Source organism: Leptonychotes weddellii, chromosome 3 (assembly GCF_054177405.1).
Source record: "Leptonychotes weddellii isolate Sample4059 chromosome 3, ASM5417740v2, whole genome shotgun sequence".
NCBI lineage: Eukaryota > Metazoa > Chordata > Mammalia > Carnivora > Phocidae > Leptonychotes > Leptonychotes weddellii.
The window spans coordinates 6,355,632-6,372,484 of NC_138371.1; the positions used below are offsets into that span (position 1 = coordinate 6,355,632).

The following is a 16,853-nucleotide window of genomic DNA, read 5'->3' on the forward strand; positions in this document are numbered from 1 at the left end:
GTACGCCCCCTCTCCCCAGCAAAACTGGTGAAAATTATTTTTCAAAAAATTATTTAGGGGTGCCTGGGTGGCTCAGATGGTTAAGCGTCTGCCTTTGGCTCAGGTCATGATCCCGGGGTCCTGGGATCAAGCCCCGCGTTGGGCTCCCTGCTCAGCGGGAGTCTGCTTCTCCCCCTCCCTCTGCTCCTCCCCCTGCTCATGCTCTCTCTCTATCTCTGTGTCTTGAATGAATAAATAAAAAATCTATTAAAAAAATTATTTAAAGCATTATCTGGAAATGAACATAAGGGAATATAGCAAATGAAGAAACATTTCTTCAAGACAACCTCCTAAAACTCCGTAAGAACTGAGAGTCTGTGGTACTTGTACCAAGATCTACTCTCTTGGGGCACCTGGGTGGCTCAGTCGGTTAAGCGTGTGCCTTTAGCTCAGGTCACAATCCCAGAGTGCTGAGATGGAGCCCTGCGTCAGGCTCCCTGCTCAGCAGCCTGCTTCTCCCTCTCCCTCCACCTGCCTGTCTGCCTACTTATGATCTCTCTCTGTCAAATAAATAAATAAAATCTTAAAAAAAGATCTTCTCTCTCAACTCCCAGTTCAGCCAGACCAAAACTCCACTCCAGATGACCGTAGCTAAGAACACAGGCCTCCCTCTCCCCATCAGCTACCAGTCAGTGGGCTGGCTTCCCACAAAGAGCACAACATCAGCATTTCCCATCCTGGCCACAGCTAACTGTTGCAATGACTAAGTTACAGGCAAGTATAGCTGAGAGATGGGGGCTCCCTTCTTATGCCTAGCCCCCAACTTGTGGGATGGAAACTACCGTGAGCACAGCACTACTGGGACTATTAGGGCCCTGAGTGCCACTGCCCTAGCTCAAAAGGAGAGGTAAGCCAAGAAAACCTGAGGCTACTGCCCACCCCCAAGGGCTCAATTCCTAAGCAGGAGTACCACTCAGAAAAGCACACCACTGTTACCAGCGCCAGAGCTGTGACTCAGAGATTTTTGCCTTGGGGTGGAAGTGAGGGAAACAGATTGGAGTATGGTCCCTAAAGGATCTGACTTTATTTGTAACAGTGTGTGGACAATGAGGAGTCCAAGCCAAAGGGCACTTTTAAAAACAGCAGAGGCTGGGTGAAAGGCAATTAGGAGATGGGAAGATTCACTGGAGATACAGGTTAAATTGCAGGCCCCAACTTGGTCTCAGAGAACCAAGGAAAGAGCTGAAAGTTCTCCTAGGGTCAGAAACAATCTCAAAAACAGACCTCAGGAAGCATCTCTTCAAAGAAGCTTGAATTTGACTCTATCAGTCTGTGAAGCAATCTGTGCTCCAGGGCACTTCTGAGAACAGTAGAGCAAGTCAGGTAGCAATTAGTGGAGGTTAACAGCTACATGCAGAAAAAGATAATCAAAGACAGTCCTGCCAAAAACAGTGATCTGAGAGTGACTGTGGGCAAACCCAATGACGCAACTCGCAAAGGAGAAGCAGCAGCAGAGGCCTCCCTGTTAGGGAGGTAGGGAGAGACGGGGACTCTACCGAATTAATCCAATGAGTCATAATGATGGGGCGTGCGCTACAATATGTTATCAAAAAATTCCAGCTTCCAACAAAATATTATAAGACATGTAAAGTAACAAGAAAGAATGGCCTATATACCAGGAAAAAAGCTGGCATCCACCTATGAGAGTAACCAGATGTCAGATTTAACAAAAACGTCAGTTTTATAAATATGTTCAGAGAACTAAATAAAACCATAATTAAAGTAGTAAAGGAAGGCATGATGACAATGTCACATCAAATACAAAATATCAATAAAGAGACAGAGATTATTTTTAGACCAGAATGAAATCCTGGAGTTTAAAAGCCCAATAACTAAAATGAAAGATCACTAGAGGAGCTCAAAGTATATGTGAACTAGCCAAAGAAATTAATGAAACTTGCAGATCAACAGAGATTACACAACTCAAAAAACAGAGAGAAAGAATGAAGAGAAACAAAGAGAGCCTTAGAGAAACGTGAAATACCACTGAGTGCACCAGTATGTGCACAATGCAAGTACCAGAAGGAGAGGAGAGAAAGGAACAGAAAAAATGTATGAAGAAACCATGGCTGATATTTATTTAAAAAACATTAATTTATACATCCAGGAAGCTTAACTATAATAAGATAAAGACATCCACAGACATTACCATGATAAAAATGCAAGAGAAAATCTTGAAAGCAGCAAGAAGAAAAACAAATTGTCACTTACAAGGGAATCAGCATAAAATTAACAGCTGACTTCTCATCAGAAACAATGGAAGCCAGAAAGCAGTGGGATGAGATATCCAAAGTCCTCATAGAATGAAATAATTGACAAGGAATTCTATATCCACTAAAACTCTTTCAAAAATAAAGTTGAAATAAAGACATTCCCAGATAAATTCAGAGAATTTGTTGCTAGCAGACCTGCCTTACAAGAAATATTAATGGAAGTTCTTCAGGCTGAAAGCAAGTGACCCCAGAAAGTAATCCGAATCCAATAAAAAAAAAAAACAAAGAAAATGCACAAAAACAAATGTGTGGTGTGTGTGTGTGTGTGTAAATATAAAATTTGTGTGTGTGTCTAAATAAGTAGATAGGCCAGAAAACAGTTGGGTTTGTAACAGAAATCTAACATGTTTGTCAAAAACAGCACAAAGGAGGTGAGTGGGAAAGAAGCTATACTGGGCTAAGTAAATGACTCCATATGGTAACATTAATTCACAGGTACAAATGAAGAAAAGAAGAGGTGATAAATAAGGTTATTTAATAAATATATAGTGATTTAAATCATTAAAGAATTAAAATGCTGCAACAGGAAATATTAATGTAAAAAAAGCAGCAGCAGTAAAGGAAGAATAGAGGAACAAAAAAGATAGGCATAAAAAACAAAGTAAAATGGCAGACATAAATCCAATTATATCAATAATATCACTAAATGGGGCGCCTGGGTGGCTCAGTTGGTTAAGCGACTGCCTTCAGCTCAGGTCATGATCCCACGGTCCTGGGATCGAGTCCCGCATCGGGCTCCCTGCTCTGCGGGGAGCCTGCTTCTCCCTCTCCCACTCCCCCTGCTTGTGTTCCCTCTCTCGCTGTCTCTCTCTCTTTCTGTCAAATAAATAAATAAATAATCTTTAAAAATAAATAAATAAATAAATAATATCACTAAATGTAAAAGGATTAAAGAATCCAATCAAAAGGCAGTGATTATCAGACTGGATACAAAAATTAGATGCAACTATATTGTCTCAAAGAGACACTTTACATTCAAAGGTATAAACAGGTTGAAAGTGAAAGGATGGATAACGATACATCAGGCAAACAGAAAAAACAAGAAAGCTGGAGTTTCTAAATCATTATCAGACAAAATATACTTTAAAAAAATGTTGGGGGCGCTTGGGTGACTCATCGGTTAGTGGCAGCTGACTCTTATTCTTAGCTCAGGTCTTGATCTCATGGTCGTTGAGTTCAAACCCCATGTTGGGCTCACAGTGGGCATGGAGCCTACTTTAAAAAAATGTTATTAGAGATAAAGAGAGACATTTAAGTATAACAAATAATCAATCCAGCAGGAAGATAAAACAACTGTAAATATATATGTGCCATACAACAGAGCACCAAAACACATGAAGAAATGGCAGAAATTAAAGGAAATAGACAATTCAGTAGCTTGACAATATTTAGACAATGATACTTAAAGACTTCATTACTTTAATACTCCACTTTCAATAATGGACAAAACAATAAGGTAGAGATCAACAAGGATCTAGGTGAGTTGAACAACACTATAAACTGACTGGACCTAAAAGACATCTATATAGAACACTCTAGCCAATAACAGTAGAATATATATTCCTCTCAAAGAAACATGGAACGTTCTCCAGAACAGACCTAAGGAAGGTAAAATAGGACATAAAACCAACTTCAATAATTCATTTAAAGGGAAAAATAGGGGCACCTGGCTGGCTTATTTGGTAGGGCATGTAACTCAAGCTCAGGGTCATGAGTTCAAGCCCTACACTGGGTGTGGAGCCTACTTAATATTAAAAAATAAAGTAAAAGAAAAGAAAAAGAATATAAAGTATGTTCTCTCTGATCACGATGAAATGAAAGTAACAAAGAAATTTTGGAAACTCACAAATAAGTGGAAATTAAACAAAACACTTCTATATAACCAATGAGTCCAAGAACAAATCAAAACTTATGGGTAGGAGCTAAAGCAATACTTAGAGGGAAATTTATAACTGCAAACATCTGTCCTGAGAAAGAAGATCTCAAATCAATAGACTAACCTTCTACCTTAAGATACTAGAAAAAGAGAGCAAAGTAAACTTAAAGCAAGCAGAAAGAAATAGTAAAATTAGAGAAGAAATTAATGAAACAGATAAAATAGAAAAAGATCAATAAAACCAAAAGCTCGTTCTTTAAAAAGATCAACAAAATTTACTTAGCGTGACTGTCCAAGAAAAAAAGGGAGAAGACTCAAATTACTACAATCAGGAAAGGAGGACATCACTATTGATCTTAAAGAAACAAAAAGGAATATAAAGGAATACTATAACCAACTGTTTACCAATCAGATAACCTAGATGAAGAAGACAGATTCCTATAAAGAGACAAACTACCAAAAACTTACTCAAGAAGAAACAGACAAGCTAAATAGACCTTTAAGAAGACATTGAGCCATTACGCTGCTCAGACTCTTGCCCCAGTCAAAATGCATTCATCAGAGATAATACAGAAGCTGAAACCTGAGAAATGGCCTAAGGATGTTAAAAGCTAGAGCCTTCCACCAGTGGCCCTACTAGAAGAAGGCCCTATCTGAAATGAAAAGGGGATCTGCACATAGCCTCAAATACCAATGACATGGCTCACTGGATTCATTTATGTTTAATGTGATATAATTCATCGATTGTTCCTGGTAATAAATTAAAATTCAAAAAAAAAAGAAGAAGACATTGAGAATTCCACTCAAGACTGGCATTTGGTCAGTGGGAACCCACACGGTTGCAACATGTGTATTGAGAAGTGCTATTTCTGTTCAGGGCTCATTCACCCCAGCCATGGCATGATGTTTGTCTGCAACAACGGTAAGGTACTCAGATTCTGTAAATCCAAGTCTCATTAAAAACTTTAAAAAGAAGCGCAATCATTACAAGGTCAGATGGAGTAAAGCATTCCATATAGCAGCTGGTAAAAAGCTTACAGTGGATAATTCATTCAAATTTGAAAAACATAGAAATGAACCTATCAAATATGAGTGAGAGCTATGGTATAAAACTACTGATGCAATGGAGAGTTGAAGAGGTCAACCAGAAACAAAAAGCTAAATTTATAATGAACAAATTAAAGAAAAATAAAGAATTACAGAAAGCTCAGGACATCAAAGAAGTCAAGCAAAACATCATCTTATCCGGGCCCCTTTTGCAGGCAAAGGAAAGCAGCTGGAAGCAAAAATGGTGCAGAAATCACAACAGCATGTGGACATGGAAGATATTTCTTAAAAAATCTCACTAACCATTTCTATTAAGTGCTTTTGAAAATCTCCTTAGGAGACCTTATAAGAACTTCTAAGTTATTAATTTTAAATAAGGTCACTCAAATGAAAGGTAATTAAAAATACATCTCCCCTACATTGCCATCTGCAAAACATTAGATACTATGGATGTTAGATTGCATCTCCACTGTTAAGCCTTCACTGATAGTTACATTAATTTTTTTTTTTTAAGATTTTATTTATTTATTTGAGAGAGCTAGAAAGCACGAGTGTGCACACGGGGAGAGGGGCAGAGACGGAAGGAAAGGACAAGCAGACTCTGTGCTGAGCGCAGAGCCTGATGTGGGCAGATCCCATAACTCTGAGATCATGATCTTAGCTAAAATCAAGAGTTTCATGCTCAACTGACTGAACAACCCAGGCACCCCTGATAGTTACATTTATGTAAGTCATGCAAATTCTCTTTGTGAATACAGAAGTGAAGTGTGGACATAAAATGGTCCTGCCATTTGGATAATGGCACCAGGCAGTATTTATGTAAGAACTAATGATAAAAATTAATGGCTAGTGATCTGCAAAATAAGTTTTCTTTGCAGTTAAAAAAAAAAAAAAAGTAAAGACACTGAATTAGTAATCAAAAAACTATCCACAAAGAAAAGCCTAGATGGTTTAACCACTGAAGTCTACCAAAGATTTAAAGAAGTAATACCACTTTGGGGCGCCTATGAGATTTAGTCTGTTAAGCGTCTGCCTTTACCTCAGGTCATGATCCCAAAGTCCCGTGTCAGGCTCCCTACTCAGCAGGGAGCCTGCTTCTCCCTCTCCCTCTGCAGCTCCTTCTGCTCGTGCTCTTTCACTCACTCTCGCTCTCTCTCTCAAATAAAATCTTAAAAAAACAAAAAAAGAAGAAATAATACCACTTCTTCACAAGCTCGTCCAAAATATAGAAGAAACATTTCCCAACTCATTCTTCAAGGCCAAGCATCACTGTGACACCAAATCAGACAAAGACATCACAAGAAAGAAAAAATTACTTACAGACCAAAATCTCTTATGAACACAAAAATCCTCACCAAAATACCCGCAAAACAAGTCCAGCAACATATAAAAATAGAATTATATGCCAAGTAGGATTTATCCCAGGAATCCAACAGTGGTTCAACATCTGAAAATCAATTAATATATTACACTATATTGATAGAAACAAAACAAAAAAACATGATCATCTCAACAGACACAAAGCATCTGACAAAATCCAACACCCTTTCAGGATAAAAATGCTCAACAAAGAAGGAATAGAAGGAAACTTCCTCAGCCTGATGAAGGGCATGTGCAAAAAAATCCACAAATAACATTAAATTTAATGGTGAAAGACTGAATGCTTCCTCCCCCAAGATCAGAAACAAGACAAAGATACTCAATTTGCTATTTCTATTCAACATTGTATTAGAGGTTCTAGCCAGGACAACTAGGGAGAAAATGAAATAAAAGACTGTAAAGGTTGAGGTAAAACCATCTCTATTTGCAGATGACAAAATTTTGTATACAGAAAATCCTAATGAATCCATTAAGAAATATTAATAAAGCAGTTCAGCAAGATTGCAGGATACAAGCTCAATATACAAATATCAATTGTAGGGGCGCCTGGGTGGCTCAGTCATTAAGCATCTGCCTTTGGCTCAGGTCATGATCTCAGGGTCCTGGGATCAAGCCCCGCATCGGGCTCTCTGCTCCACGGGAAGCCTGCTTTTCCCTCTCCCACTCCCCCTGCTTGTGTTCCCTCTCTCGCTGTTATCTCTCCCTGTCAAACAAATAAATAAAATCTTTAAAAAAAATACCAATTATGTATCTATATACTTGCAACGAACAATCTGAAAATGAAATTTTGAAAACTCCATTTACAAGAACATCAAAAAGAACAAAATACTTAATAAGTTTAACAGAAGTAATACAAAAGTTACACTCTAAAAACTATAAAGTACTGAAAGAAATTCAAGAGGATCTAAATAAAAATCATCCCATGTTTATGGATCAGAAGACTTAATATTGTTAAGGTGGCAAAGCTCCTCAAACTGATCTACAGAGTCAAAGCAATCTCTGTCAAAATCCCAGCTGGCTTCTTCGTGGAAATTGATAAGCTCATTCTACAATCCATATGGAACTGAAAGAGACCCAAAATAGCCAAACAATATGGAAAAAGAAAAAGTTGGAGGACTTACACTTTCTGATTTCAAAAGTTAAACAAAGCAATAAAATATCAAGACGGTGTGTTACTAGCATAATGACAGATGTATAGACCACGTGAACAGAATATCTAGAATATATATAAAGAACTCTTATAATTCAGTAAGACAAACCTAGATTAAAAGCAGGCAAAGGATTTGAATAGAAATTTCTTCAAAGCTACACAAATGGCCAATAAACACATGAAAAGATACTCGACATCATTTGTCATCAAATGCAAGCCAAAACCACAAGATATCATTTCACACCTACAAGGGTGGCTACAATCAAAACATCAGATAATAAGGATTAATGAAGATCTGGAGAAATCTGAATTCCCATATACTGCTGCTGGTGGTAATATAAAACGGTACAGCCACTTTGGAAAACAGTCTGGTAGTTTCTCAAACCATTAAACACATAGTTCTCATACGGCCCAGCAATTCCACTCCTAGGTTTATACATCTACATAAAAGCTTGTACATAAATATTTATCTATAACAGCAATACTCATAATAGCCAAAAGACAGAAACAGCTCAAATGTCCATCAACTGAGGAATGGATACACGAAAGCTGGCATGTCCATATAGTGGAATACTATTCAGCCATAAAAAGGAATAAAGTACTGATTCGTATTACAGTATAAGTGAACCTTGAAACCACTATGCTAATTCAAAGAAGCCAGTCACAAAGCACCACATATCATATGATTGTATTTATGGGAAATGTCTAGAATAGGCAAATCTAGACAGAAAGTAGATTAGGAGTTACTTTGGGCTGGGGAGAACAGGGGGTAGGGTGTGACAGCCAGAGGGTGTTTTGGGGGGCCTAGGGTGATACTGAAAATGTCAAAATCCACATGGTGACAGTTGCACATATCTGAATATACTGAAATTATTGAATTGTCTACTTTAACTGGTCCAATTGTATGGTATGTCAGTTCTATCTCAATAAAGCCCTCTTTAAAAAACTTTTCTCGGGGCACCTGGGTGGCTCAGTCGTTAAGCGTCTGCCTTCGGCTCAGGTCATGGTCCCGGGGTCCTGGGATCGAGCCCCACATCGGGCTCCCTGCTCGGTGGGAAGCCTGCTTCTCCCTCTCCCACTTCCCCTGCTTGTGTTCCCTCTCTCATTATAGCTCTGTCAAATAAATAAATAAAATCTTAAAAAAAAAAAAATACTCCCCCTACCCCCGGCTCCAGAGAACCTTTAGCAATTCCTCATAACCACCTCAAGTTCTTTATCTTCACTCAGAATGTTTATCTACAAAATATCTCTCTACAGTCTTGTGGCACCTGGGTAGCTCAGTGGTTAAGCGTCTGCCTTCAGCTCGGGTCATGATCCCAGGGTCCTGAGATCAAGCCCTGCCTGCGTTGGGCTCCCTGCTCAGCAGGGAGTCTGCTTCTCCCTTTGCCCCTTCCCCTCCGCTTGTGTTCTGTCTCTCGCTCTCTCTCTCAAATAAATAAAATCATTAAAAAGAAAAAAATCTCTACAGTCTTTATTGGAAGATAACAGGTCAAAACCAGACACACAAAAGACAGCCAGAGAAGTTAGAGATCTGGAAGTTACTTGTGCCTTTGTCTTCCCCCTTTTCCCCATAATCTTATCAGTGACCACATTCTATGATGTGGCCTCTAAGAACAGTCTTCTGACAGCCTTTTCACGGCCCTGGAGCCAAAGATACATGGGTTCTAACGCACGGCTCTGCTCTCAACTCTCAGCTGGACCCAAAACAAGTTAAAATTAAGCTCCTGAACATTTTTCCTCTTTGGCAGAACATAGGTATCCACACTTAAGCTTTTAACGATGGTTGTAAAGATAAAATGATGTAACATATGAAAAGCTGTGGTCCAGTGCTTGACACAAAGCAAACATTCAATAATGACTGCCATCTTCAACTCCACCTTTCCAATCCTACCACTACCTTCCTCTCCTTCACCTGGACCACTCCACCAGCCCCTCACAAGCACTCTGCTCACCTCCAGTTCTGTTCCTTACAAGTCCATCTTCCATTTAGTTCTCAAAGTGATAAATATTTGCTCCTGCAAATCGGACAGTGCTATTTCCTAGATGAAAACACTTTAGTGTCCCACTCTGTTTTACACACCTTTAAGTCCTAATTCTTTAATAGAGTATATACAACCCATGGTGACACAGACCCTGCCCACACTTCTCTCAGACCTCACTTGCCAGCAGTAGTAACTGACTTTTTAAATTCCCCCAAACATACCACAGTGTTTCTGAACTTCATTCCTCTACTCACACCATGTCTCCTCTCTCAAAAACCCCTCCATTCTCCAAACTGCCTATTTAGCTTTTTCTTGTTTTTCATTTTCCTCCCTTATGACTCAGTTTAGAAGTTAACTTCTTCTAGGAAGTCTTCCCATCATTCCCATGTGGACAGTGGTTCTCACATTTTAGAGGAAGCAGAAGAATGCCCTGGAAGCTTTGTTCAAACACAGATTACTGGGTCCCACCCCCAAAAGGTTCTGATTTAGGAAGTCTGGTGTGGGACCTGAGAATCTGCATTCCTAACTAATTCCCATGTGCTCACACCCGGAGAACTGCCACCTCTCTCACTACACTCACCACTTTGTATTCACATTTCCTATTTATATGTCTTTCTCCCATGAGCTCCCTGAAGATAGGGGACACTAAACCATACTGCTAACCACAGATCACATGTAAAGTTCTTGGGACCCTGCCATAAAGCTTCCTAATTACTCCCATTCCATCACTAATGCCACAACTTTATGGTCACCGAAGGCTTACTACCTGGCAGCCACCCCAGCTCTGTCTTTGTCCCTCAAATCCAGTCACTAAGTCTTGCTGGCTGCTTGGCTTGCTCAATCGGTAGAGCATGCGACTCTTTGTCTGGGTCGTGAGTTCAAGCCCCACACTGGGCATGGAGCTTACTTGGGAGGCGGGGGGGGAGCTACTAACGTTCAGTACTAAAGAAAGCACACTGCTTTACTGCTACTGCCCCTGCCAGCATCCACCTAAAACTACCAGGCAAGGAGCCCCTGTGGCTGTGCCGAGGCTCTACCTTCATCTGAGCCAGCTGCTGCTGCTGCTGCTGCTGCTGCAACCTGCGGAGAGCCTCCTGCTGCTGCTGCCTCTGGCGCAGCAACTCCTTCTGCCGCTGGAGCTCCAATTCCTTCCTCTTCCGCTCCTCTTCTTCATGCCGGAGTCGGGCTGCCTCCTCTTCCATCCGCAGCCGGTTCTCCTCTAATCGACGCTGGGCTTCTTCTTCTTCCCGGGCCCATTTTGCAGCCTCCTCTTCCTTCCCAGAAGGAAAAATAAAAGAGAATAAAATTTAATTGTGTTTAAAAAAAATCTGAATCACTTTAGAAGGTTTCTGTCAAAAAACTATACAAGTACCAGAGAGAACAGAAACTCTGTTTATGATGACAAAAGGCAGAGGTAAGTTTTCTTTTAAAATATATTTACAGTAGCTACAAAGGCTTGGCATGCTTACAGGATAAAATTTCAATTTATTTGCTAAATTCTCCATGAAAGGAATGTCACTTTGAACATCGGTGGTAAGCACTGATCTCTCTAAGAGATCACCACCAACTGCAGCAAAGGCTTCTGGAGACTGTTCCTATATTGAGGCAGAGCTAGCTTTTCAGGGTGCTGAAGGTGAAAAGCTACCAAGACCTTGCAAGGACAGATTACCAGGAAAGCGTCAACCAGTTCTGGAACCAGAGCAACCTTACAAGAACACTTAAATTCCATCCCAGATTCACACCCCTTGTGACCCACGGGTCCTTTGGAACATCTCTCCTCAACCCATTGTCCATCCCTCTACTACTCGGTCCTGTACCTTGGCTCATTGTCCTTCTACTTTCCTTCTACAAAACCATTTCAATGTGCCCTCTGGAACTCTCCTCACCCTCCTTCACAGAGTCTGCTTACTGTACCTACAATGCTGTGTTTTATTCAGATAGCCCATTCCCCTTCATTCTCCAGAACTCAGGGCAGGTATCAACCACTCTACGAGGACTTCTCTAGCCCTTAGGAGGTAAACTTCCCCTCTGCCATTTCATTTTGTCCAATTATACCTCGTCCTCTGTTTGCTCCTAGTCCACCCGTGGCAACAACTATTTCCTATCCAAAAACCATTCCTTTCAGGCTTCTTCCTTGGGGACAGAGGCTCTGTCACCTCAGACGTCTAAAATGCCAGATTTCACTTTTTAAAAAGCTTCCAATGTGGGCGCCTGGGTGGCTCAGTTGGTTGGGCGACTGCCTTCGGCTCAGGTCATGATCCTGGAGTCCCTGGATCGAGTCCCGCATCGGGCTCCCTGCTCGGCAGGGAGTCTGCTTCGTCCTCTGACCCTATCCCCTCTCATGTGTTCTTTCTCTCTCATTCTCTCTCTCTCAAATAAATAAATAAAATCTTTAAAAAAAATAAAAAGCTTCCAATGTAACTAGGGGCACCCATGTGATAATGATTTAGGCCAAAGGGATATCTGCTGGGAGGCTTCTAGAGAAGGTATTCTTCTGAAACAAAAGAAGCATAAGAGAAGGATCATTCCCTTGCAGGCTGTACAAGAGCATGGTACCCAAAACTCCTAATCATGAGGTGAAAAATCTGAAGTCAAAGTAAACCCACCAAGAAACACTAGAGCAGAATTTTGCAAAGGACCTGGATCCTTAATGATAGCACTGAGTTACTGCCTTATATCCTTGACATGGGATCTGTTGTTTAAACTCTTTTTAGGTGAATATTTTCATTTTGCACCTGAAAGCATCCTAACTGTGGCATTTATTTCTTGTATAATCATCACCAACATAGCCAGTGAGCTTAAGGACAGAAACCATTTCTTTAAAACTTTCATACTCCACCAGGAATCAAGCACAATAACTGGCATATAGTACCTTAACTAAATATGTTAACTGTCAAATGAATAAGCCAAACGATGAACTGACATACAATCTACCCTTGAGGTCTATCTACTCTAATAGTATTTAGGTTGCTCAAAGAGTTTCAATCAAGAACTAAGACAAAATCAGGTAATGTCCAGCTTGTGTCAATCTACATGTGTAAGTATGGACTGCCCACAGTGATTTCCTTCCAAAGAGTACAGTATGTAGGGAGAAGAGTAATGTTTACAGTGGAAAAACCTAACAGGCACTGCTGCTGCCAAGTGACCAAGGTCTACACCAGCAGTCATTAGTCCTGTTGAGAATATGTATCCTTGATACAGTGTGATGAAAATGGCACTTTGCCTCTGTGTGATTTACTTTCCAAACCCCGTAAGTCCAGTTTAATTGTAAGAAAAACATCAGATGAGTTCTAAGAGAGAGTTACCCTATAACATACGAACCATTATACCTTAAAATTGCCAAAGACCCTCAAAACAAGGAAAGCCTGAGAGACTGTCAAGCAAAGAAGCTAAGGAGACAACTAAATATAATATTTTGGATTTGGGATCTGGAAACAGAAAAAAAGACATGAGGGCGCCTGGGTGGCTCAGTTCGTTAAGCGACTGCCTTCGGCTCAGGTCATGATCCTGGAGTCCCGGGATCGAGTCCCGCATCGGGCTCCCTGCTCGGCAGGGAGTCTGCTTCTCCCTCTGACCCTCCTCCCTCTCATGCTCTCCGTCTCTCATTCTCTCTGTCTCAAATAAATAAATAAAATCTTTAAAAAAAAAAAAAAAGAAAAAAAGACAGGGAAAAATTGACAAAATGTGAAAAAAAAAACTATGGATTTTAGTTAATAACAATACATCAATAATGGTTTAATGTGACAAATGTGCCATATTAATGTAAGATAATAATAGAGAAAACCATATTATCATCCAGATTTTTCTGAAAATCTAATACTGCTCTAAAAATAAAGTCTACTAATAAAAAAAAAATCTAAGTTCTTAAACATTAAAAGGAAATGCTTTAGGGGTTCTGGCTGCCTGTAGTGGCAGAATGACCTGGTTGTACTAGAACTGGGTAGTGTCCACTGTTACACAGCCTGTGAAAATATGAAGCAGCACTGAATAGTGCACTTTAGAAAAGTGAGAGTACCCTCAGGCAAAAGTGGTCAACTTGCCGATCTCTCATTTGTTTTTTTAAAGGGTAGGCCTTCTTTAGATTTCTCTCTGGTATTCTGAGGGGTTTTTGGTTCTTTGATATTTTGTCCAGCTTTTGTAATTACCCGTGGGACAGTCATTACAAAAGTAGTAAGAGTCAGTTAGGTCTCTTCTAATAATTTTCAGTAAACAGGCTATCCTCATATCCAAACACTTTCCAATCACAAATTCCTAGCTTCAAAGAAGAAATGAGAAGAGCAAACCATCTGTCACCTGCTTGCGTAACAACTCTTCTTGCTTCCGCCTTTCCTCCTCTTCTCTTCTCCTCTCTTCCAGTCTCCGAAGAGCTTCTTCTTGCTGTTGTCTTTCTTCCTCTTCTCGCTGTCGCCTTAATGCAATTTCTTGCTCCCTCTGGCGTCGCAGAGCTTCTTCCTAAATTAAAAAAAAAAAAAAAAGGGTGTGTGTGTGTGTGTGTGTGTGTGTGTGTGTGTGAGAGAGAGAGAGAGAGAGAGAGAGAGAGACACAGAAAGAAACGAACTCTGGATCTTGATTTATATATCCCATTATAATCTGAAAAGAAACAGACTATGTGTTGCTAAGGCTCTGTCAACAATAAATATAAAAAGAATATAACCAGGATCTAGAGCAAAAAGTAAAAAAAGTTGGGAAGTAAACATATCAACAATTAAAATAATTTGTATTTAAAGTAGTGGGGCACCTGGGCATTCAGCCGGTTAAGTGTCCGACTCTTGATTTTGGCCCAGGTCATGATCTCAGGGTTGAGGGATCAAGCCCCGTGTCGGGCTCCACACTGGGTGTGGAGTCCACTTGAGATCTTCTCTCTTGCCCTCTTCCCCTCCCCCCTCCCTCTCTCTCTAAAAAAAAAATAATAATAGTAAATAATAATAAATAAGATTCTCCCTCTCCCTCTGCCCCTATCCTCGCCACCCACCCACTAAAGCGCGCACACGCTCTATTCTCTAAAAAATAAACAAATAAAAATAAATAAAATAAAATAGCAGCAGTTAAATAGCACTACACTGAGAGTCCATCCTAGTTTCTACATTAGCTATTGCATTTACTAATTAACCCCAGAAAGGGCTACAGGAGGCCTGAGGCTTTGGCTTCTCTTTGGTACCATTAATCCTTATTTACCCACCCCCTCAAATCAACTGAGAACCTAGAACATAGGTCAAATCAACACAGCAACCAAAAATGCCTGGTGTGGTAGAAATAAGCTCTCTAGTCAGAAGTACTGAGCAAAGTTGTGTATTCTAGAACGTGTTCTGAAGAACAAAGTCACCCATGTCAAGTACAAAGAAAAGGGTCTCTGTCACCTGGGTGGTTCAGTCAGTTAAGCATCTGCCTTTGGCTCAGATCATGATCTCAGGGTCCTGGGATGGAGCCCCGCATCAGGCTCCCTGCTTGGCAGGGAGTCTGCTTCTCCCTCTCCCTCTGCCCCTCCCCACTGCTCGTGATCTCTCTCTCTCTCTCTCTCAAATAAATAAGTAAAATCTTAAAAAAGGGGAGGTGTCTCACTGTCAAAATTTAGGAAATACTGAGCAACACAGAATTAGACTGATTTCTTTACTGCAATACTTCTTAGAGCCCTTACGTGCTAGTGTAGAGTGTAACCCTAGGAAATATTAGTAGTTCAAATCTAATCTCAGCAGGGACCCTTTTGTTTTCCACAGAGTACCTCTTGGGGCCAACAATGAGTATGAAATGTGAGATAAAGTGGACTTTGGGTCCATTACAGAGTGGATTGTTTCAACTGGGATTTGTAAAAATCCCAACAGAAAAATGGGTCCTGCACATGAAAAGAGAATTCCCAAAAAAGAAATATAAATAGCCAAAGTCCACAAAAACTGTTCATCATCACTGGTTATAAAGCAAAGACTCAGTTACTTCCGAAATCTAACTGAGAATATTCAAAGAAATCAACTCCGGTTATTTACCAGGACTGAAGCTACCCCCCCAGGGGCTGCTACTGGGTCACAGATATTTCTTCTAAAGGAAGTGAATCTCCTAAGGCTCTAATCCCAATCCTGCCGTTAACTCCCGGATCTCAACCTCAGAGGGACCATCTCCCAAGAACCATGAATGCGGTTCAGGGCTAATTCTGGGGTCCGTGTTCTCCGAGGTATACCTGTTTCCTTCGGGCAAGCTCTTCTTCCTCCCGCCTCTTCCTTTCTTCCTCCTGCTGCCTCCGAAGAATTTCCTCCTGTTGTCTTCGCAGTTCTTCTTGCCTCTTTCGTTCCTCCTCTTCCCGTTTTGCCCTCATTTCTGCCTCTCTTCTCTCCTGTTCTAGCTGTGATTACAAGAAAATACTCTTAGAAACCTGAAGCCAGGGGCACCTGGATGGCTCAGTTGTTAAGCGTCTGCCTTCGGCTCAGCTCATGATCCCAGGGCCCTGGGATCAAGCCCCGCATCAGGCTCCCTGCTCAGTGGGAAACCTGCTTCTCCCTCTCCCATTCCCGCTCTGCTTGTGTTTCCTCTCTCTCTCGCTGTGTCTCTGTCAAATAAATAAATAAAATCTTAAAAAAAAAAAAGAAAAAAGACAAAGAAACCTGTAGCCAAGCAGAGAAACACTCCAACATCACCGACCTGTATCATCAGGAGAAGATGGAAGATGCAGACACTACACCATTCACAGTTGCTTGTACTGCAAGTGAGTGATGAAACCAGCTCTGTAAGAACTCAGCTCTGGTATGTCGCAGTAGGCAGAACAGTGTCATGCTCTTCTAAACTGAATGGACTCTCCCCCAACATTTACCTACCTCCTCACTCCACACTACCACATCCCATCTCCTAGACATGGGAGAAGGAGACCACCAGGAGAGTAACATCAGAATTCTCTTGGGGTGGCACTTCTTTGCTCATCCCTACAAAGGATTTTCTGATTCAAGATCTAACAGTGTGTCTACAAGGTTTCAACAGCAATGTTGTAAAGCTGCTAGTGTGAAAAATCATAGAATTCTTTAAAATTTGAAGACCAACCACTTAACAAATTCTATCATTTATAGTTCCTAGTTACTAGTCCAATCCAGCACCTCATCTCCTTTCTCACTGCCACACATACAGTT

At 40.7% G+C, this 16,853-nt stretch overlaps 1 protein-coding gene and 1 pseudogene across 7 annotated transcripts in view; one reads left to right on the top strand and one right to left on the bottom strand.

Annotated features, from left to right (window-relative positions):
* The window catches only part of GIGYF2 (GRB10 interacting GYF protein 2), a 137,192-nt gene that overhangs the window by 17,939 nt on the left and 102,400 nt on the right, over positions 1-16,853 (bottom strand). For all 7 annotated transcript variants that reach the window (XR_014143328.1, XM_006739590.3, XM_081813382.1 and 4 more), the window contains 3 exons: positions 15,917-16,078; positions 14,041-14,199; positions 10,785-11,021 (listed from right to left, as the gene is read on the bottom strand). Coding sequence is in view for 6 of the 7 variants with exons in the window: in XM_006739590.3 (XP_006739653.2) it covers positions 10,785-11,021; positions 14,041-14,199; positions 15,917-16,078 (558 nt within the window). In the remaining variant the exon portion in view is untranslated. The remainder of the gene's footprint in view (positions 1-10,784; positions 11,022-14,040; positions 14,200-15,916; positions 16,079-16,853) is intronic.
* LOC102728026 (putative ribosome biogenesis protein RLP24 pseudogene) lies at positions 5,006-5,532 on the top strand (annotated as a pseudogene).